A 24,319-nucleotide genomic window follows, 5' to 3' on the forward strand; every position below is an offset into this window, starting at 1 on the left:
TACCATCGCCAACAAGATAGCAAAGGTTAAAACCCAAGTAATGAACACAAATGTATACAGGTTCTTCACCATTTAGATAATTTAGTTGATTTAAATACACATAACGGAATCCAGCGCATAAAAATACTAGGACGCAAAAGTACAGGCGCACGCCAAGCAAACACACACAATACAAAGTAGATGGGACCCTACCCCAATACACTAGCATGGAAGTTGGGCTCACACAATTTGATCAAAATGTGCAGCAAGCAGCTCAGGTGTATAAGGAGCGGACCAAAGGCTGGACATAACCCAACTAAAGGCTAGATCAGTAAGCTGAATACAAGCATCTTTCACACATTAGTTATAAAGTGACCAACGCCTTATAACCTGGTAGCCATTTCAGTATTTAAAGGTCCGGTGGTAATTAGAAACTAAAGGTAATCAGCGTGTATCTTCAGTTCTACACCTGTATTTACCAGTTGTAAAATACATAAACCCACAGAGGGGGGGAAAAAATTAAAAAATTAAAAAAATAAACTTTACTCTTCCTAAAACGGGTCCTGGTGCTAGAAGAATAAGGATTTTTACACTAATATTGAAATTCTTAAATTCCATTTAAAAGCCCACCATAACAGCTAAAAGATTTCTCCTAGCATAATAAGCATGGTGATGAGATATAAGATCATAAGTCCTCCAAGATAACAGTACAAAGTCAGTCACCGCCAATTGTTTCTGACAAAGTCACAAAGCATTGCAAGACCTGCACATCAATCCAAGTTGCCACTTTGTAAATTAAATATTTTTCTCTTTTTTATATATTGTATGATCAAAAGTGGAAAAGACAATCCAAGTCTACAATATGTAGTCCACTTCAGAGCACCCTATGACACAAGCACATCAACACTTATGTCCGAGAGGAAGAAATGCAAAAGAACGAAAGGAAAAAAAACAAAAAAAAAACACTGAAGACTCTGGATGTTGAGAAAGGCAAGCTGTGGGAAAATGGATACGTACCTTACATCCGAACATTAAAGAAATGGTACTGTTGTTACATGCCACCTTGCAATGGCAAAGCATTGGAGAAAAGCAGTCCAAGTTTTTGAGGTTGGAAGAGAATTTTTCGGAACCAGGACATCTTAGTCTATCGTTCTGCAGAAATCCTGGAAATGGTCTTTGCCAATGTTTGCTTACTGGTTTAGACATTTACATAAGCAAGGCTTTAGAATAGTGGAGAAAACAAACAACTTTTCCCTTCCTCCACATGGAACACAGAATTGATAAAAAAAAAAAAAAAGTGTACAATTCCTCAGAGAGCAGATGTCCAGATGTACATGAGACCCGGTAAGGATTTATGATCCACTTGCTGCAGTGTTCCCATTATCTGGCTAACTATGTAGCGAGCAGCTGGAGCACTGGGAGCTCTCTGCCTGCTCCGAAGGAGGGGCCACAGTCTGCAGCAAGGATACACACCACTACATAATGGAAGAAAGCTAGAAAACTTCAAGACTACAACTTGCCAAGTTGGCAACTATAATCTTAGATTTTAACAACAGTTAGAATCCATAACTGCCCCGTTCATCGAACTCTTGCCGATAGGTTTCTGAGCAGACTAGACACTTTGGGCATCAAATAAAGCATTTAACCTCTTAACAAAACAGTAGTCACACACACACACACACACACACACACTAGATAGAAGCTTGCTGGACAGTTGAAGGCGTTCTCTCAAAAACTGTGTGCTAGTGTACCTAGAACTAGTGCTGTTTGAAAGGCAAAATAAGGGCTCATTCAAACAAGCGTGCAAGTCATGGATAAGTTAGCCACGCAAAAAAATAATTAAATTGTGGCCAACTGCACTAAAAAAATCATGCGAATTTCCAGCTATTAATTCGCAAGCTTAATTAGCAGTGAAATTGCTGACGATTGGAAGCTACGTGCTGCTAAAAACAAGCACTGCTACTCCAGGAGGAGAGACAAAGGTGAAGAAAAGCCCCATGGTGCTTGCCTTCATTACCAGGGACTAGACGTATATCCCCACTGCAGGGAGAGAGAGGTTCCCCTGCAGGGGAGAATAAGGAAGTTCCCAGCAGTGCAATTCTGGGGTTCTCCTGCAGGGGAACCCTAGCATTACGCTGCTGGGGATTCCCTTATTTTCCCCTGCAGGGGAACCCTTCTCTTCCTGCTACATGGGAATTTCCCCATAGTGGGGAGAGAGGGCAGTGCTAGAGGGGTTCTCCCAGGGATGAGCCTAATAAGAAGAGGGGGGGGGTTGTTCCATCTAGCCCCACCCCCTCTCCCCGCTACAGGAATTTAATCATTCTTTCCTGCAGGTGAATGCCATCTCTCCTCGCTACGTGGAATTTCTCCTTCTCCACTGCTGTTTGGAGTTTGGGGACAGATGAACAGCAAGTTTAAAATGGAGTCTAACAAGAGCTGACAGCAGGACATTTAAAATGTGCTTCTGGCTTTAGCGGCTCGGCATTTCTCCCTCGCCCCTCGTTATTCAGCTCCCATAGGAGTTTTAAGCCCCAGTTATCCACACGGGGGGTGGGGAGAAATGGCTCAAAACTATCAGTTTCTGATAAGTTTTGAGCGATCATTTTGCATTATACTAATTAGTAGCTAACTAGCTTCATTTGCATGTATTTAGAGAACAGCAGGTGGTCTGTTCTCTAAATAAATCTGTATTGCTCTCCAGCGGGATAGGTGCTGAAAGAATGTTATCAGCGCTGCCTGGGGAGAACTCAGCATGCGGTCCATCTCATCAAGGACAACGGATTTTAAGCAGAGGTAAACCCCGCTATGGATGACCGATGGATGTAAAGTGCACGATGGGCACACATTTACAAGCAATGCTTATCGCTCAAAAGATGGTTTTTGAGCGATAATCGTTGTGTTAATCGTGTATGGGCTGTGGGTCGACCAGCCTCAATTGCAGAGTCTGCAGCAAAATGGAGCATGCCTTCGTATCAGTGAATGTGAAGGACAAAAGCCAAAAGTACTTACCTTTCAATGCGTGCGATTTGCTGCGGACGCTGACCACAGATTCTGCAATAGGAATCTGGTCGTATGAAGCCAGCCTTAGGCTGGATTCACACAAACGTATATCGGCTCAGTTTTCACGCCGAACTGATATAAGTCGTCCATCATGGAAGAGCCAGGAGCAGGAACTGAGTTCCCGCCTCCTCTGCACTATTTGCAATGAAAGGAGGCGGGACGGGGCCAAGTTCCGAGAATTAGCCCCACTCTGCCCCGCCTCTCCCCATTGCAAATAGTGCAGAGGGGTGGAGAGGAGGCAGAGAGGGGGCAGGAGCTCAGAGCACTGCTCCTGGCTCTTCCAGGTCCCCCCTCCTGCAGAGAGAGACGACGTATATCGGCTGGGCGTGAAAACCAAGCTGATATATGTTCGTGTGAATCCAGCTTTAGGCCGGCTGCACACGAGCGTGACGGGCTGCGCCGCGGAATATTCCGCTGCAAAGCCCGTCACGGCGCCCCCCAGAGACTCCATACTTACCAGCGTATCCGGCGTCTTCGCTCCCGCATGACGTTTCCCCGCCCACCGCTGCCGCGTCACATGACGCGGCGGCGGTAGGCGGGAAAGCGTTTTCACGCTATCTTCCGCTGTGTTACAGCGGGAGATTGCGTGAACGTACGGCTTCCAGTGACTGCAATGGAAGCCGTCAGCGCGTACACCCGCGGCAAATAGAGCATGCCGCGGGTGAGGACAGGAGATTTCACGGTGCGGAATTCCGCACCGTGTGCCCTGAGCTATTAGGTTCAATAGAACCTAATAGCTGCGGGCAACGCAGCGAATTTTCGCCGCGTAAATCCGTTCGTGGGAAGGAGTCCTTAGGCTCATTCACACAAAATATAAATACTTTGAGAAATATGCAGCCAATAGAGCTCATTGATTTCAACGGGTTCATTCACAGCTGCATATTTTTCACAGAATTGCATGAGGGTAATAACAGCATTTCCTATCGTGCGTATGTCACAACAAAGCGGCCCATTGAAAGCAAGGAGCAAGTGTAAATGCACGCAAAATACACAGAAAACCTGTTTATACACTGCATATTTCTGCATGAAATCAATGCAATCTTGTGCACTTTATGCCCCATGTGAATGCACCCTTTGGCAGGGCACATACGCCCGTATAGAAATGGTGTATTATGCGGGCTCTGTAAGCCCATGTGATACGCTGTAGCTTGCAGACAATCAATGATATTGACTTAAGCATTTCCGCTCACATAAAATATTTTCTTTCAGCCCGAAATAAAATAGAAAATGCGCATTCTACCGCTCTTATAGGCGTAACAGAGCCCATTGTTCTCTATTGTCAGGTCTATACCCGCAGCCCATATGCAATTACATTGTACAGGCTGCGGATTTACGTGCAATTGCTAAGCGATGGTGCAAAAAAAACAACAACAAAAAAAAAAAACGCAAAACAATAAGTACTGTGCATGACCGGCACAGTCACATGAGTACGCAGTCACATGCAGTACAGCATTGTTGCCATACGTGTTCATACGCAAGGTCACATCCGGGTTCACAGTTGTAAAACGTATTGCGCTTACGGTCGTGTGAACCCAGCCTTCGGTTGAAATTTCACAATCATGATCACCTTTATGCAACTTTGTAACAAACCTTTTGAGGGGAGATCTAGAAGTAGAGGCACAGAGAGGCTTATGACAAACAGCCGCAATTTCACCGTGTACTAGGCACGTGACGCACAGCCGTGTGTTATGCCGTGAAGTCAATGAAAACATGGATTTTTCACTGATCTATTCACATTCGCATGTAAACATTGTGTGATGATACATGCGGGAAGAAGAGCGCAGCATGTTCTATTATAGCTGTTCCCAAACTGTGCTCCGCGAGCGACAGTCAGGGGCTCCGACTGAGGGTCTCTATGGTGGCGAACCTATGGCATGCGTGCTGACTGCTGCTCGCCACTGTAGTGATTACTGGCCAGGGTGCCACAGCTCCCCGGATGAAAATCACGCAGGGATGCTGATCCTGATGCACACTCTGACATCAGTGTGCACCTGGGATCCTCCTCTTCGTTCCGCAGCACAGGTCAAGGGAGAAACGTTGCAGCTCACACACCGTCAGAGTGCACCCAGGATCAGCTCTGAGCAGAAGAGGGGCGCTGACTGCAAGGAGAAGGTAAGTAATATGGATTGGGGAGCTATTACTACTGTGGGGTTATTATTACTGATGGGGTCACTATTACTACTGAGGGCCACCAATATATGGGTCACCAATATAGGGGGTTACTATTACTACATGAGGCGGATTTGCTGTGGAGTTTATAGTAGCTGTAGCAGCAGAGTGGATGAAATTTTGAAAATCTCATCCACACGCTGTAGAAGAAATCTGCACAAAACGTGTGTGGACGCTGACATGTGGTGTGGGATTTAATTCTGCAGCACGTTGATTTTAAATATAATGTACCGTATTTTTCGCTTTATAAGACGCACCCCCATTTTAGAGCGGGAAAATAGGGGAAAAAATTTTTTAACTCACCCAGGGACAGTGCAGGGTTAGTGCCGGGTGACGGAGCAGCAGAGGTCTGAAAAACCGGAGCTCCATGTCACAGTGGCGCGTGTGCAGCAGGAAGAAGGAAGGAAGCCGTATGGTGAAGGCGGGGAGCAGCAGAAGTACCCGCCGGCGCTCGCGACCAATCAGAGGTAAGTATGGGTGGCAGTGGGGAGGAGAGAAATCTTCTAACTGATCGCACATTTTTCGTGCGATCGTGAATTTAACGCGCAATGTTGTGATAAGCCACACCCCACCCAAAAAAAAAATATATCCATATTGCCCAGCCCTAACATATAGATGCACACCCCACCTTGTAAGTTCAGCTTTATAAATTCAGTAGTTGGAAAATACCGTGGCAACTAGAAATATAAATGCTCTAGAAGTCTTTCAGTGACCATTTCATCACAGAAGACTTCTAGAGCAGTGAAGAGAATGGTGTAAGGCCTCATGCACACCAGCCGATTTGAATTGTGGAATCTGCGGCGGGCATCTGTCCCCGGCTTTTACAGCAAGTACTGCCCAAAGCATGCTATGGAAGAGTGATTTTTTATGCATATGAGCAGAAGTCAATTGTGATTTCCACTCGCGGCTGGAATGGCGGTGGTGGGACGAGAAAAAAAAATTAAAAAGAGAACACAGCATGCTTCATTTTTCTGCAGGCCCCACACGGACGGCTCCCATTGAAGTCTATGAAAGCAGTCTGACCCGCGGCCCTTCTGCAAATAACATTGTGGTAAGGTCACGGGACCCACATTATTGCCTAGCGACAGTGCAGGAAAATCTGTACTGGACCATCTGCAGTACAGAAAACAGGTACAAAGGGTCGCCGGGTCAGGGCTGTTCCACATGTGTGCATGCGGTCTAAAGAGGCGAGACCATAAGGTAGCAGTCTGCATGGCTCTCCTGTAGTGAAGGTCACCACTTTTTCTCCCAAGGAAGCCTACTGCTTTGATACAGTTTCAAGAAAAATTAACTGATCCCTTTGGAATCACCTGGATTTCTGCATTTAATATTCGTAAGATATGGTCTGGTTGTTATCAAAGTCACACTTATTGAGCAGTGGGGTTGCAGTTGCCTATAGGACATGAATGGTACAACTGTCTGTTAGCTTAAACATCCATAGTGCAAGGTGGGAAAAAAAAGAAAAAAAAAAAACACAGAAAACCCAATCTCCATTAATAACTTCTCTTAAGAGCTCCTTCACACTGGAAATTGTGATATCAGCGCAAAAGGAAAAGTTTATTTTAAAAACAAATTGCAGTTTTGTTTAGGCAAGTTGAAATTCAGCGTTTTTTTTTTTTACAAGAAAAACAATCAGGCATCGCTGTCACCTGTGATTATCACACAAAAGTCAAAAGGAGTCTCTAATATTAACAATGCATCACACTAAGGGCGCATTCACACGACCATATATCTGCTGGGTTTTCACGCACAGCCGATACACGGCGTCTCTCTCTACAGGGGGAGGAGGCTGGAAGAGCTGGGAGCAGTGCTCTGAGCTCCTGCCCCCTCTCTGCCTTACCACCCCCTCTCCATCCCCCTGCACTATTTTCAATGAGGAGAGGCAGGACAGGGGCGGAGCTAATTCCCAGAACTTAGCCCTGCCCCTGTCCCGCCTCCTCTCATTGCAAATAGTGCAGAGGGGCGGAGAGGGGGCGGAGAGGAGGCAGAGAGGGGGCGGGAGCTCAGAGCACTGCTCCCGGCTTTTCCTGCCTCCTCCCCCCCCTGCAGAGAGAGACGCCGTCTATCGGCCGGCGTGAATACCTGGCCGATATATGGTCGTCTGAATGCACCCTAAAATAGTCAAGTTCATGTGATGCAATAAAAAGGAGGCTCCATAGGAAAACAAAGGCTAGATATAAAAAAAAAAAAAAAAAATTAAAACCGCAGAAACACAGGACACACCACAATTTTATTTTTTCACGCCATATCGCATGAGGGAAAACATCGCAAATGGGAATGAAGCCATTGAAAATCATTGGTTTCATAATTCTGTGTTTACACTCACTGCATGATTTTAGCACGACTGGTAAGATCTGTTTCAGTTGAGGAGAGGAGATTTTAGTGTGGCTTTAATGGGTGCTTTAAGGCCCATTTACCCGGGATGAATGTCAGGCAAACGATGCCTGACACTTATCTCTGTGTGTCCTCTCTTCTGTGCTGCTGCACAAGAGGGAGTATTGTTGGCTCGCAGCAGGACGGCTGGATGATATTTCACTCTTCGCTCTCCCCTGCCCCTCTCCATTCACTTAACATGGTGGCCGTGCAGTACTGAACAGCTGCTATTTACACTCATCGTTCAGTGTAAACAGCAGCCGTTCACTACTGAACAGCCAACGTGTTAAGTGAATGGAGAGGGGCAGGGGAGAGCGAAGAGTGAAATATCATCCAGTCCCCTGGCCCCCTGCTAGCCACTGTCAGAGAGCCAACGATACTTGCTCTTGTGCAGCCGCATGGGAGCGAGTATGTGCGGGTACGAGTGTCAGGCTTAGTTTGCCCAACAGTAGTCCCGTTTAAATGGTTCTTTACGCATTAAATAAAAGCGCATAAAGCCTAGTTACAGACAAATCTATTTAAGACTGGTTAGTGAGAAGCTGTCAGAAATGCATGAAGTTGAAAAAAGGCTACAAAAACATTGCCAAAGGCAAGCTCAGGTCTATCAGGTGCATTGAGTTTTGCCATGACTATAAAATTGAAAAGTAGAAAAAAAAAACACAATACACTTTAATAGTTCTGTATTGCAGTGTATCAGCAATAAGAAAAATCACTGGTTGAAGTCTCCTACAAGGACCAAATTAAAAAAAAAAAAAAAAAAAAAGTGTACAAGTTAGTTTTATTCCCCCCCAAGTACAGTGATAGAAGTACATGCTTGATATGATCACAGTCTCACCAGCTTGCACAATAAAATATCCTGCACAGCCAGTTTCATTTAACATTAAAAAAAACAAAACAAAACACACAAGTGGAAACGCTGTTTTGTTTAGGTCGTTCCCTTCCAAAACAAAATTGAGCAAAAAGTTGTGTACCCCAAAGCCCTGCCAATAAAAACTACATCTCATGCCCCTGTGACGGAAATGGGCAACAGAAAGATTCACAGATGTGAGGCTAGATTATGTCATATCTATCCATCCATCTCTTAAACCAGAGATTGGGAGGGTAGATCTATAAAATGTAAGCACAAAGCATTATCTCAGTCATCCTGTAGAGGGCAGCAGAGCCATTTGTATCAAGCTGAACTGCTGCATGGCTGTATATAGTACCACCGGAAGAATGCTCAGATGAATTAGAAGGGCAGTTAGACCAAGAAGAAAAAAGAAAGAAAAAACAAAAATAAGTTACTGCAAGCTGAATGGATAACATTTCTTAGATTAACACTCATTTTAAAATCAGCTGCAATATCAGTGTTAACAGCCAAATAAAGGACAACTGCTCCCAATTCCTCTTCACAAGATACATTGAGGGGGAAAGTTTACAAAGACTGGCATAACCTGCGCCAGGCTTAGTACAAGTCCCCATGACCCCAAATAAAGGACTACATGAAGAGGTGTGCGACTCTTCAGCACAACCCCAGCACCTTCACAGCAATGTACACCCGGTCGGAGCAAGTGCGCATTTCTAGCATCATTTACATCAGTTTGTGGTGTAAATTATACATAATCTGGGGCATCCACACATCCTTCCAATCAGCTCTGCCCACTTTAAAAAAAAAATGGCGGGGCAGGTGCAGAAAGAATGTTACAAGATGTTTTGCACCAGTATTCTGGAATACAGACTGATAAATGTCCACATGGCACTCAATAGACATCCTAACATTCTGACATAAGGTTGAAAAATGTGAACCTCCTCTTTCTACATGTCTTATTAGTGATTGCGGACATCATGATGGTGGTGGGGGGGGGGGGGTCATCACTTAATATGGCTCTATATGTGAAGGTAATCACCCTTTGACCCCTTTCACACCATCAGTGAACATATCACTAATATATTGGACATGGCAGCCATACATCTCAAAAATGAGATTGGATTAAAATCAGGACAAGGCAGGGAAATCTTCCCCCTAAAAGTTTGTTGGATACCACAGAGCCACTATGTTCTAACAGAAAGTAGACCGGTCACCCTCTGGTGAGGAGTCGGACAAATCACCCCTTTGTCCAGACTTTGTTGGGCTGCAGTTGTACACACTGCAAACCACAGAAAGAATCAGATCAACGCCAACAAAACCTGGAATCTATCGCCTTCCGACCTCAAGAGGAAAGGGGTGATGCAATTGGACCTAAAGGGGTTGCCTGGGCTTGTTTCAGCTGATGACCTATCCTCCACAACATCCAGCTATTATATTGCTGCCCACCATGGTACCATCACGATGGACCAAACAGGTTGTAGTCAGCCACCGCAGCCATGTGGTCCCTTCATTTCACAAGTACAGTAGAGGGTCAGCACGTTATGGTCACTCATGAAGTCCTTACTGGATAGGGATAACCAAATAAGTTTCAGTAGGATGCTATGGGTGCAGTACAACAGTCATTGTCCGTCTGAGGATACAAGTATCTGGCCAATCCCTTGGCGACCTCAGTGGCGTCTATCATCCACCTACACCCCATTAGAGCTGAAAATAGTAATCAAGGTCTTTCAGTGTAGTTAAGCTGGCCATTGAGGTTTTATCCTTGATCATTCCAACAGGAAACAAGAAATGTGAATGTGTATGAGCACCATGTGGCATCTCACCGGGACCGGAGGGGCCAGGTAGGTTACAGACAAGCAGCAACGTGGGCCTTTACACTGGTGAATTCTCCTCTAACCTGTAGGAAATCTTACACACTGATGATCTGGGTATATTCTATAAAGGCAAAGATTACTTTTTTTTCCTTTTTTTTTTTTAATCAACCATGCTTACAATAATCTGGTTGATTAGTGGCCAAATACAAAAAATCTAAAATAGCAGGTAAAAGTATAGACTGAAAGAAAGGTTTGTAGGAAATCTCATTGCTTTTCCAAACATTATGTTTTGGGGATTTTACTAGACAGTCCCATTAAAGAAAAACTACAGCAAGGGCCTCCACACGACAAGGAGAGCACCTAGAGGCAGGGATGAGCGTCTCTGTAGTATACACAGTCTACAGGTAGCAGTAATCCCACTGTAGACCATGCAGCGCAGCAGTAATCAGAACCACTAGGACACAGGCACCGGCACAATGTAGGGGTCCGACAGTCCGGGAAAGTACTAGGGTGCCTGGACAAGTTTAGGTTTTTGCAGCAAACCTGGTGAGGATCAGAACAGGGTTGCAATCATCCACTTTTCTGGTAGTCATTTTTCCAAAACTGTGGCATTAAGCCTTTATTTTTAATCCACTCCTAGTATTAGCTTCCAAAACAGCATCTATAGACCTGTAGCTGGCCTTCGCAAGTTGGGGGAAAAAAAAAAAAAGGGTATTAAAAATACTAATATGTATAAAAATGTACACCGTGTTTGGAGGTCAAAAAGCAACGCTCCCTTTAAAAATATCAAGCAGACAGCAGTAAATTGTTCCGTCTATCTACTTTATATGTGTTGTATGCATGTTTCTCACCTCACTCCTCTGCAGATTCTATATATATTACACATACATTCTATAACACTGCAAAATAAGCATGCAGGACCTGTCCTAAAATCAGCAGTCTCCTCGCTGCTTTGTACAACTCCTTACAATTGCCCTTTTTGGAAGCGTTTCTAAAAAAGGTGAATGTTTCGATCCGTCATAGCAACATAACAGCATCACAAGAGGGAGCCAAATTAGAATGGCACGGAGGTGTAAAGAGATGATTACTGTAGGTTGCTTTAAAAGACGAAAATGGATTACAGAAAGTCATTGAATGGTAAAAGATACGCAATATCTTATTAAACTATTTGAGCACACATTCTAAGTGCATAGGACTTAGAAGGTACTGTTTAATACTTTACAGCAATTCACACCAAAAAAATAAAATAAAATAAAAAATAAAATAAAAAAATTCAAGGTACACATGCAAATCAGGAATTGTGAATCGTCATGTCTTACCTTGGTAGTCACAATGCACAGGCAGTCCATCGTTCACACATGTTCAACGTAAACTACTTAAGTAGGTAAAATTAAATTAACAGAACCCAAATACCGCATCACCCTTTAAAAAAAAAAAAAAATTAAAAAAAAAATTAAAAACAGCAGAGGAGACCAATTGCAGCCGTCCACTAAGGGTGAGAAGGGAGAGGAGGGACAGAGGCGACTCCAGCAGCTCCAGGAACAACGCATGAGCCAGCAAGTGAGCGATTTGTAAAGCTCATCTATTTCTCAGATGTGTATGTTTAAGCAGCTTGAAAAGATCTCAAAGTTGCATTCCAGGGTTTATTCCACAGGAGTTTAAAAGCTGCTTCATTAATTCCTCCTCTCACAGAATTAAAGACACGATGTTCATAGTGAGTCATATGCTGAAACACCGTACTAAATCAGCTGCGATCTACAACGTCCTAATAAATAATGCATCTTCACTAAAAAGGTGAACGCCTTCCTGTCCATGTACACACAGGGGGAAGAAAAAACACTACTACAGAATAAAAGAGGATCCGTATCAGACCATCCTGCTTCTGCAGCCTGAAGATCAATGACTTTCTTGGCCTGGATGAATGGAATGTTCCATCTGCAATCCTGAGGAGGGGAGTTTGTAGTACTTCAAGTAGCACAGAAAGTCACATTTAGATGAAACGTTCTAGATAGTGAGCCGGTTGCCTTCGTTTTCCAACAACAGAAGCAAACCCTTTTAAAACATGTCCAGATGAAACCTCTGGGTCCAAGAGCCTTTCTTTCCTTAAAGAAGCCCCTTGCAGGTAGTGTGACCTACCAACTCCCGAAATAAAAAGTCAATAGCAGAATGAAAGTGGACAGCTGCAGTCAAAGTCAAGTTGGTCAGCTGGGCATTACTCCACATTAGAGGTACAGCTCCCAAGTAACAGGCATGGTGCAACGTGCCGCTACCTGCGCGCTGAGTGAGGCGACGTGTACCCAACTGTGCATCCTCCACCTGCTAGTGGAGCCAGTAGACCCTTCTATTAATTCCAAACCCCTCACAGTCAATCAGCTGTAGATAGGCCTTTCTGCACCCAGGGCATAGTCTTCGGGCTCACTCACGGGGGCGGAATGCGTGGTGCTAGAAGCCCATTGATTTCTATTGGGCCCCTCATGCTTGGGGTTTTTCTGATACGCATGTGAGAGACTGCAGCATGTCCTATTTCGGTGTGTAAAGGGCAGATTTACCATGCACGTAAAGGCGTATGTGCGGCCTGTGTGAGAGGCCTTAGGGTGGCTGCGGAACCTTCAGCTGGAGGTTCCATCACAAAAGTAACTCAAAATACCGTAAGAGAAAGGCGCTGCATGCAGGACGTTTTCTGCCAGCCAATAGCCAAGCAGAGATGCAATTGTTCGGTCGCAGGCATTCCCCTTTTTTGTTCCCTGAACGGAGCAGTGAAGTGGAATCCCAAGCGGAGGTGTGAAAGCATCCATAGGCCGGCTGCACATGTATGGATCAGATTCTGCATGCTGTAGCCCGCAGAGTCATCCGCTCTGTCCCCAGCCACCGACCCTGCACACCTGGTCTTTACCGTATTGTGGATGACTGCGGCAGCTTTCCATCAGGGATTCGCAGAACAGATTTGTTTTAAATATTTGTTTTCCCCACAGTGTCTCTAGACGATGATGTGGGTACTTGTGACCCATCTGCAATGTCAATTGCGGATGGGCTGCGGGTCAGACTGCTTCCATTGACTTCAATGGAAGCAGTACGTGTGGAGCCCGCACAAAAACAGGACATGCTGCGATTTTTCCTCCGCTTGCAGAAATCGCAATTTAATTCGGGTGTGAAGGAAAAAGCAATTTTCCATAGCATGTTCTTAACGGTATTTGCTGCGGATCCTCCGTGTGGACACGGACTCCACAGCAAATATCAGTTCGTGTGCAGCCAGCCTTAGGCTGCTTGTCCACGGGAGTTCCTATGGAAAACGCAGTGCCGGCGCCCATGAAGAATCACAGCGATTATCCGCTCGCAGGATTTAAATCAAGCATGCTGCGATTGCCGCGATTCTCCATGGCAAGCTTATCTGTTAGATAGGCTCACCGCTGAGACCTGGCAGCTTTCCCCCCTCTCCCCCCGCGGTGGAATATCGCTAGCAATATTCCGCCTCAGCCATGGACAGGGGGCATTACTCTGAGCTACAATACAGAATGTAATCCAGACTTAGAACACACGAATTCTAAAGTTAATAAATAACAAAGTTAAAAAACCACACGTGTTGAGAAGGTTATCATGTACCATATTGCAGCGAATCCAGTTATTGCATTACTTTGTTTTGTTTTTTTTAGGATAATATCTTCAGGGTAGGTCACCAAGAGCAGGTTCATGGCAGTCCATCAATCACTTGTTGAGACGCTACTACAGATGCTTGACATTGTCAATATACCACCTGTAGTGCAATGCACTGGATTTGGTATTGCAGCTCACTCCTATAGAAGTGAATGGCAGAGAGAAGCACTACCTAAATAGGTCCACTGTGCTATGGACAGCATCTTGAGAACTGTGTCCATAACAGCTGCTCATCAACTGATGGGTGGGGGTGCGGAGTGGCGGAACTTTGCCGATCTGCTGAAGTTTTCCACCTGGACAACCCCTTCAGAATACATACAATTGATCGTGGTATACCTAACCTATCTGCACATTTTGCTCTAGGAGTTAAACATACCTCAAAATTTGCAATGTTACATCTTTTCCATTTTCACAGACGTAGCAATAAGCAAATTCACTGCTAAAGTTAACAAAACCAATTAACATTGTACATACTTCAATAGCACCTTTCGCATTCAAGTGTAAATTTCAAGTCAGTAGGCGTGTTAATGAAATTGCAATTAAAACACCTATTGCAAAAGTAAAGCTCTGAGCACAACTTGCACTAATTAGTATTCTGCTTCTCACTAAGGAAAGGCATAACAGGCAGTCTTTACAAGAATCAATGCGGACATTTATGAAATGTATTGTAGCATATGGTAGAGGTGCCTGCTTCCAATTCCCAACATACCCAGTTCACACAAGTACACTGCCGAACCAGGCTGGGCACCCACAATAAGATATCCCCCCCACCATATTCCTTCTTACGAATGTGATCCTGGTCAGACCCCAGCACATCAGGAAGTGATGGCATATCTTAGCAACAGAAGGACATGAAGGCCTCCTTCCCACGGACGGATTTCCGCCGCGTAATACGAGCCGAAAATCCGCCGCGTTGCCCGCAGCTATTAGGTTCAATTGAACCTAATGGCTCAATGCTCACTGTGCGGAATTCCGCACCGTGAAATCACCCGACCTCACCCGCGGCATGCTCTATTTGCAGCGGGTGTACGCGCGGACAGCTTCCATTGCAGTCAATGGAAGCCGTCCGCTCACGCTATCTTCCGCTGTAGCACAGCGGAAGATAGCGTGAAATCGCCACTCTGCCCACCGCCGTCGCGTCATGTGACGCGGCCGGCACGTCATATGACACGGGGCGGCCGCGTCTTGTGACGTGGCCGGCGTGTCACATGACGCTGCGGTGCGTCATGCGAGACCCAAGACGCCGAATCCGCTGGTAAGTATCGGGTCTCTGGGGGGCGCCGTGACGGGCTTCGCCGCGGAATATTCCGCGGCGGAGCCCGTCACGGCCGTGTGCAGCCGGCCTAAATGACAGAAAAATACCTTTAGGTTCAAACTTGGAGCAAATCTTAGTAGAGTCTAAAAGCAGGAAACCAGCAATGACAATCTGCTGTAGGGCAAGCTGGGCCTAAAATCACTTGTTCAGCCACCATAGCCCTCAGTAGTAAGAGCCGAGAACTGGTTAGTAGTGACAGGTACCACCCCTCAGCAATAAAAATGGTGTCCAGTACTGGCCGTTCCACTTCCCCACTAGACAACGCAGGGCTGCTCTACCAGTATTGGTTTGTCCAGTCCTGTTCAACACTGCAGGAAATGACAAAGCCGCCATCCTGTGATTAAAGCCCCATGTACACAGGGTGAAGTCCCAGCAAACGATGCCTGGCAGCTCATCCCAGCGATACTGGCTCCTGGGCTATTATACAAGAGCGATATCGCTGGCTGAAAGCGCTGCCGTCATGGAGGCGGGACATTCCCCACTTGCCTCCATTCACAGCAAGTATTACGGTCGCACATGACTTTCCATTCGATGCTGACGACTCCTCCTTGGTGCAGTATTTTTTGGTTCATGAGTGTAGAGTGTGTGAGGCACTAAAATAATATTAATATTCATCCAAGTGCTTAACAACTCCATTCTAACCCCCCTCTAGAAACAGAACTGACATTTGTTTTTATTTTTTTCAAGAAGATTCATCTTAGGGTTTTCACTGGTCATGCTGTAGCAGCGAGGGCAGAGACCACCGTGCGGTGTAAAGCCACAGGAGGATCAGTGAGATAACGCAAGCCACTAGGCTCTGTTTAAGCAGGACGATGCAGCCATGAAAACAGGTCTAGAAGCAGTTTTTAGGGTTGAAAGAATTTGTTTTCTTCCCATTTATGGTAAGTAGAACTGCACTTTTCTCATCAGAACACTACATAATCAAAAGACTTTTGGGAAGCACTGTAACCCCCACTGTAAGCAGCGTCTGCCCCAACCTCTGCACTTTGGGCTGAATGGAGAAGATGAATTCTTGCAGCTATTTTCCAAAATACAGGGGGAAAACTGGTATGTGCATAGCATTCTGGTCCAGATTTCAATCACTGCAAGGAGTTTGTATGTTCTGTGTTAGGGTGGGCGCCCTCCGGATATAACACAGTGACCACACAGTTGTAAGATATTTGCCAAGTGTGTGGCTGCCCCTCCCCGCCAGCGGTATAAGGAAGGGAGCTGTTCACATAAGCAGGGCTCCAGATGGCAACCAAAATGCTTGCTGAAGTGAATATTTTGCAGTTGGGAAAAGTCGTTTTCTGTCTTGTAGCCACTTGCAACACCGTGCCACGTTCCAGCAATAGAGCAGACTGGAGAAGGTGTATGTCTGCGCTACCTTCTAAGGAGTTTCCCGCAGTCCACCTGCCTTTCAAGTATCTGACATGAGCTGCATGGCTAGCGGCTCCTGTGCGCATCATTGCAATGAGACCCATAGCCGCTGCGATTCCTGTACGGGAGAGGGCTTGGTGCAGTGCAAGCAGCATCTGTAAGTTTCAATGGAAGGAGGGGGGAGGGGTTGGTATGGAGTGAGCCATCTGCAATCCTTTGCAGCATGCTTTAGCGCGGGCTATTGCTGCAACTGCGCATGTACGGAGTATTACAGCTAGTGTTCGTATAGTATATGAACACTCGCGGCAAGGCCCTGCACATGCAGTCACAGCAATAGCCCACACCTGCGCGCTAAAGCAGGCTGATGAGGGTAGCGTACACTGACCTGCAGATGGTGAACTGTAGCGAATGGTTGCTACATAACAGGAAAGCGAGGATCCGGACAGCTACAGATGATGCGGGGGTGACTGGAGTAACCAAGAGAAGAAGATGTGGTAAGAAGACTGCCTGAGAGGAATAGGCAAATATAGAATTTTTTTTCCCTTCTAATGCCAAAACTCCTTTAACAGGATAGAAGCTGCTCCTGTGCCGTATCCGATGCTGGATTGGAGGGCAGAGTTGTTTTTCCGTTCCTGCGATTACAGAATGAGTGGGACAAGCAGCTCCTGACCAGTAGCCAATAACTGCACAGCGAGGTTATTTTACATGTGTTGATTAGAATGCCAGGGCGGAGCGCTAGATGTGGTTACTATACGGCGAGCACTGGATGGGGATTTGTAATACAATGGAGCAAATATTTTTCAGTGTAACATTATATGGATTTAAATTTGGCAACCAAGTATTTAATTTGGCTCCTAAAGGTTTTTAGTTTAGGAGCCAAAGGATCCTAGGTACCGAATTTTGTCGTCAGCAGCCGAAATAGTCAGAATATTCCTATTTCTGTAGAAACTAAAAAAAAAATAAAAAATTTTTTTTTCACATTTTAAAAAATTCACACAAGTTAGTCAAAGAACAAAAAAGTCATTAAAAGTAGAAAACCTCTGATGGTTTAACTACATGTTAATAATTTCAAACAAAATACATAAATACCTCTGTACTCTGACTGCTTGGCAAGATTTCTGATGTTACAGTCGAGCTGGGAAGACTAGAGAACTCCCAGGTATTCACAGGCACTACTGGTTCAGGTGCCGCTCTGGAGTTGTCTGTACATTTTGGATTGTCCAGTAAGGTCACTTCATAAAACTCTTGAATATCTGAAAATTACAAACGACTCAGTCATATCAGGGCATTAATCAAAAAACAACTTAGGGCATTGAACCACGAATGATGCACATTTTACAAGAAAGGTTATATGTGACTTCACATTACACAAAGTATGCAGTTCTAGAAGACTCATGCCTGTGCAGCCACCTCCTCACTACTAAGAAGGCCCCTGTCTTTGAGATCCTTTTTTTTTTACTGTACTACATTTTTTCCCCAAAAGATTTTATTTTTTAAGATTTATACTCTACCCCGGTATTACTACAGTGTATGTCCAATAAAAAGCATTGCCATTTACCATGTTTCAACGTAAGGCTTTAATAAAGAAGCGGTCAAGAAACAAACGTCAAAAAAGAAAACAAAAACAAGAGCAGTGGCATTTCAGGACACATGCTGTAGCAATACCCTAGACCCCATGTAGACTAGCAAAAGAACTCTGATGTATGTTGGAGAGGTCACAATTGCATTGGCACATTACTGCATACATGGCTGTTGTGGGACCCCCTAAGGCATTTTTGGGAATAAATCTATAATGCATTAAACATAATACTCCAAACCAGAATATCATGGGGTCAAGAAGTTGGCCTTCTGCCATTGGGATTGGAGAACCTCGGCGTCTTGGATCTTCTCATCACCTCTCACATTTTAACAGCAACCAGAGTGTCTAGGGCCAGGAGGTGGAGGGGCCCGAACTACCATTTTTCTAATAGTCCAGCATAATTGTGTAATGGAGCATCCGATTGCATCTAGACTTGATCAACTATCCAAATATAAAAACACAATGGTCAAAATGGTTCAAATTCTCAGGATACTCTTGTTAATTAGCTTCTATAAAATTAACTTTGGGGTTTGGAGGCATTTGGAGTCTTAAAATTCCACTTCAATGTCTAAAAGTTTTGTATTTGAGCCCTTCTACCTGACCTCCTTATAACAGCACAGATGGACCACTACCTTCACAGACCGTAACTCAATGTACAACTTGGAGTCTTGTTCCTATTAGAGGTTTACTTGTTTCCCCCTCTACAAACACTGAATTACAGTAAAATCTGTCCTAAACTCCTAATTGGGAAAAATAAGTTCAACACTAGAACCTGATGTGTCGAAAACTAACTACTTTATGATCACGGCCCATAATATTTTAATGTTTGGTTTTTTAACATAAAAAGGCATACAATAGAAGTCAAAAAGTTTTCTGCTGCCATAGCTTTAGTTTACTGTTTACATAGTTGTGCGAGGGCTTTTTTTTTGTGGGATGTCCTGTAGTTTCTAGTGGTACCATTTTGGAGTACATACAACTTTGATTGCTTTTTACTACTTTTTTTCCTCTTAGATACAATCCCCATTCTACTTCATAACTTTACAGTGATGACCACTGGTATTTTAACTTCCAGTGCCACACATCTCCATTGCTTTGGTCACACAGCCATAGCACCAACAACCACGATCCAACGGTTCTGAGTAAGTTTACATCCTGCCCATTTAAGCCACAAGGAGGTATAAACAATAGTAACTGTAGAAAGAAAGGGATGGGACAATGCCAGGATAATACATTGTTCTTTTAAAAAAAATAAAAAATTTCACATATAGGCTTCACAACTTTGTTTTGTCTAAGAACCTAATGTGAAGCAGCCCTCATGTAGTAAGGTTCCATTACAAGGTTTCCAGGAGCCTGATGAGATGAAGAAGCTTCCCTGCTCCACCAACATGAACAGTCTGACAGCAGGTCTGTACGTCAGCCTCCTTCATACGAGCACACACCATCTTTACTGCATATGTGTGGTTCATATGAATACAACACAATGGAGTATAGATCCGTTAGCGTTGTGTCTTGCAGTGTGCATGATTCTTGTCCGTGTTGAAAAGCCCTAAGGCAATTTTTACACGGCCGAGAAAATCATTCAGGATTTGTGCGTTGCGAGACGTACAAAACTCACACGAATATGGACCATATTCTTTTGAATGGGGTCATAGATGAATGACCCCCCCCCCCCATTGCAATGCGATGCAGCATGTCCCATCACATCTCACATCTACCATTGTTTTCAACATGGCCGGCACAGCATTGCTCTGTCCACGTGTTAGCCCAACAGTGTAAAGAATATGGAGTGAAGATGCATGTGACGTGTATTTGCTGCTTGAAGACTTGAGGGTTCGGATATCCTCTGGGCCTGCTTGCGCGGTTTTTTTTTTTGAGAGTGTAAAATACGCAGTACATACAGATAATGCACATGCAATAAAAAAAATTTAAAAAAAAGAAATATGCAGCAAATAAGGATGCCCACAAACTCCAGAGTAAAAATGTTGTATATTTTGTGCAAAATGCAGTCATGTGAGCCCTTGGCCTGATGTGGTACAGTTTGTTATCAAAACAACTCTGCCCTCATGTATATGCATTCTGTATTACATGCTGTGCCTCACACTCACTCATCATCACCATAGCATCTACAGGGTGGGCCATGGAAAAGTAGCCGGCACCACACTCCTATGCAAGCATATCTAAAAGAAAATTTGGTGCTGTTGCCCATCCCAACCAATCATAGCACAGCTTTCATATCTTATACTGCTGAAGGTAAAATGAAAGCTGCGCTGTGATTGGTTGCTACGGGCACCAAAGATGCTCTTATAGACATCTTTAGGAGGACACTGGTGTGGGCTACTCTTGCTTCCTGAACAAACTTCATTGGAATGTTTACTGATAAATATTTTAATTACATGTGCAAAGAATCAAAGAAAACCCTGTGGAGGCTTTTGAGAAACTCCACCAGTGTCTAACAGAAGTAGGCAGAGGTTTGCCCTGAGGATTTCATGTATTCAAAATAGCCTTTACATTACTTATCTAAACGCAGCAAGTCACTTTCCTGAGCATTGATATATTATAGTGTTTGCGGTCACTACCCTGGGACAGGCTCCCCATCTACCCTGAGAACTATCATGATAGCCCAACTACTGTTTGCAGATTGGTTAATAAAGCTGCATACATTTTAAACAGGAAGCTAAAGTGGAAAGTTGTTCAAAGGGAACCTGGAACCTCCCTACAGCACGCATATATCTAGATTACTCCTCAAAAGGCACACCATTCGCAAGCTGATTGGTTGTTTGGATTTACTCATTCCCGGTGATTGGTTATTTGAATTGGCTGTTTCCCGGTGATTGGTTATTTGGTTTGCCTGGTTCACGGTGATTGGTTGTTTAGGTTGGCTCGTGTAGAAGTGGGGAGTAATAGGCTAATATGCCTACAGCACCACACAGTTAGGGGAGGTGACAGGGAGCCAGGGGAGGTATATTTTATATTTGGCCGTGCCTAAAAGCTGACTTTTTACAGTGTCACGCGCTCCCACTGGCTTGTGTCGCGCGTTCTACAACAATGGACACTGCAGAAGCCAGGAGAAGGGGAGTATATATTAATAACACAGCCCTTAATGGAACGGCCCTTTTTTCCCCACCCCCATTTTCCTTCACCCCCCCCCCCCCCCCCCTTTTAAAAGATCATAACTCCTTTATCCATTGACGTCGCTGTATGAGGGCTTGTTTTTTGCGGGACGAGTTGTATTTTTTATTGGTACTATTTAGTGTACCACATAATGTACTGAAAAACAAACACATTCCACCATCTTTCGGTGCGGCTTGTTTCTACGGCGCACAAACTGCAACAAATAGGACATAACTTTATTCCATGGGTCAGTACGATTACTACAATACCAAACTTAGTTTTTTTTGCTGTACTACTTTTGTTTTAACAGCATTTAATTTTTTTTTAAGCTTTTTTTTTTGCCGCCTTCTGCGCACAATACCTTATTTTTCCATCAATCTAGTTGGGCGGTGGCTCATTTTGTGCGGGACGTCCTGTAGTTTCAGTTGATAACATTTTGGAATACATAAAACTTTCAGATCGCCTTTTATAGTATTTTTTGTTGGGAGATGGGGTGACCAAAGAAAAAAAAAAAAAAAACAAAAAAAAAAAAAACATTTCTGGCGTGTTTTTTTCAAACAACGTTCACTGTATGCAGTAAATAATGCATTACTTTGATAGAGCCGACTTTAACGGATGCGGCAATACCAAATATATATTTTAATTTTATTTAGATTAGAAGGTTTTTTTTTTTAACTTACTCCCCCCCCCTCCCCCTCAATAAAGCTTTATTGTTCCTTTTACTTTCTCTTTTAGTCCCCACAGGGGAACACCATATGCCATGCTTTCATTACTCCTGCAGTATGATATAATGCCATTCTATTACATCATACTGCGATCAGGCAGGCATTCTATCAAGCCACCCCATGGGGACAGCTTGATACATTCTGCCAAGAAAGCCCTTGGTGTCATGGCAGTTGTGCCTCATCAGTGGAATTCAATATGGAGTGAACAGTCGAGGTTCAAGATCTGCGCTGGTAACGACTGCAAACGAGTGATCTGAACTTCTGAAGAAACGTTTCAGCCCAACTCGGACAGTGAGACACGCACCTTCTGTAATGGTTTGGGGATGTATGTCAGCTGAAGGTGCTGGCAGCCTCCACTTCATAATGAATATCATCAATACTTTTAAAGGTATCAAATAAATTTTGGCTGAACATTCAGAACACTATTCTGAAGCCTTAGACTAACGCAGAATTTTACAACAAGCTGGAACCCCTTGTCATGTAGCCAAGTCAACTGAAGCCTGGTTAGCACAAAATGGGATCTCCACATTTCCCCGGCCTGCAAGGAGTCCCGAATTGTCACCAACTGAGTCCTTGTGGAGACTAATGAAAAGTGTAAAAATCTATGCCACACCAAGAAAAGATTAAGGATGAAGATTCAGCATATCTGGGATTCAACCACCTCTGAGGAGTGCCAAGCACTAGTACACGCAACGCCCTCTTGGCAAGAGGTCATTCTACACAAAGGGGACACAAAAGTTTTAAATAAACATTTTGTTGGTTTGTGTTGGACTAGTTGAACTAGAGTGATACATGACCACAACAACCAGCTTTCCACATTCCAATAATGCGCCCCCTCTCAAACTATTAACTAGGGGAGATCTCTTTGACTGCATCCTAGAGGTGTCTTTAGCAGACACTGCAGGAGCCAGGAGAAGAGGAGTATATATTAATGACACAGCCCTTAATGGAACGGCCCTTTTTTCCCCACCCCCATTTTCCTTCACCCCCCCCCCCCTTTTAAAAGATCATAACTCCTTTATCCATTGACGTAGCTGTATGAGGGCTTGTTTTCCGCGGGACGAGTTGTATTTTTTATTGGTACTATTTAGTGTACCATATAATGTACTGAAAAACAAACACATTCCACCATCTTTCAGTGCGTCTTGTTTCTATGGTGCACAAACTGCAACAAAAATGACATGATAACTTTATTCTATGGGTCAGTACGATTACTACGATACCAAACTGATAGCTTTTTTTGCTGTACTACTTGTATTTTTTCTTTTTTTGTTAAAGATCTATATTTTTTTAAATTATTTTCTGGTGTCATCTTCTGCACACATACCTTAATTTTTACCCACAACGTAGTTATGCGAGGGCTCATTTTGTGCAGTACATCCTGTCGTTTCTGTTGATAGACGACTTTTTGATCCCTTTTTATTACATTTTTTCTTGGAGACAGGGTGACCAAAAAAAGGGACATTTCTGGCGTGCTCTTTTTTTTTTTTTTTTGGACGATGTTCACCGTGTGGGGTAAATAATGCATTACTTTGATAGATCAGACTTTTACAGATGCGGCGATACCAAATATGTATTTTTGCTTTAGTATTTAGATTCTTTTATTGTAAATATGGCAAAGGAGGGGTGGGGGTAAACTCCCCCCCCCTCCCCCTAAACTCCCCCCCCCCCCCCCCCCCACTAGTTAAACTTTGTTTTAATTTTTACACTTTCTTCAAGCCACACCACAGGGATGGCTTCATAGGCATACTGCCAAGGCGGCCCCCGGCTGCCATGACACCCACACGGCTCCCCAATCTCACCACGGATATGACAGAGGCATTTAAAGGGTTAACAGCCTTGATCAGCCACGCAGCGTGTCGGGGCTGTTGCCCGCGGGTGTCAGTGTGGTAAGAAACAGCTGACACCCGCGATGTATGGAGGGACATAGCAGTGCTGTCTCCCTCCATACATGTCCTGCAATGGCAGGATGTAACACTATGGGGTTAAGGACCAAGTAATTTTCATCATGGCATTGCAAGAGCCATAACTCAACACAGCCACATAAAGGCTTGTTTTCCTTGGGACAAATAGTATATTTAATGGCAGCACTCTGGGGTACATATAATGTGTTGTATAACTTCTATTACATTATTTTAGGGGGAGGGAGGGGGGCATACAACAAATGTCCAGAAATGACACCGTGGTTTTTGAGTTCTGTTTTTACAGCGTTCACTATTCTGTAAAAACATAATTTAATGATCTGGATCCCCATTACTGCAATACCAAGTTAATATACTAAGATTAACCACCTGAGCACAATAAAAAGACGTTCTTAAACAAATGTTGAATCTGCAT

At 44.2% G+C, this 24,319-nt stretch overlaps 1 protein-coding gene across 4 annotated transcripts in view; it reads right to left on the reverse strand.

Moving 5' to 3' along the window:
• The window catches only part of DLG1 (discs large MAGUK scaffold protein 1), a 175,261-nt gene that overhangs the window by 139,918 nt on the left and 11,024 nt on the right, over positions 1 to 24,319 (reverse strand). For all 4 annotated transcript variants that reach the window (XM_066601662.1, XM_066601655.1, XM_066601654.1 and 1 more), the window contains exon 3: positions 17,657 to 17,820. In XM_066601662.1, coding sequence (XP_066457759.1) covers positions 17,657 to 17,820 — 164 coding nt within the window. The remainder of the gene's footprint in view (positions 1 to 17,656; positions 17,821 to 24,319) is intronic.

Source organism: Eleutherodactylus coqui, chromosome 1 (assembly GCF_035609145.1).
Source record: "Eleutherodactylus coqui strain aEleCoq1 chromosome 1, aEleCoq1.hap1, whole genome shotgun sequence".
In the NCBI taxonomy this organism is placed as follows: Eukaryota; Metazoa; Chordata; class Amphibia; order Anura; family Eleutherodactylidae; genus Eleutherodactylus; species Eleutherodactylus coqui.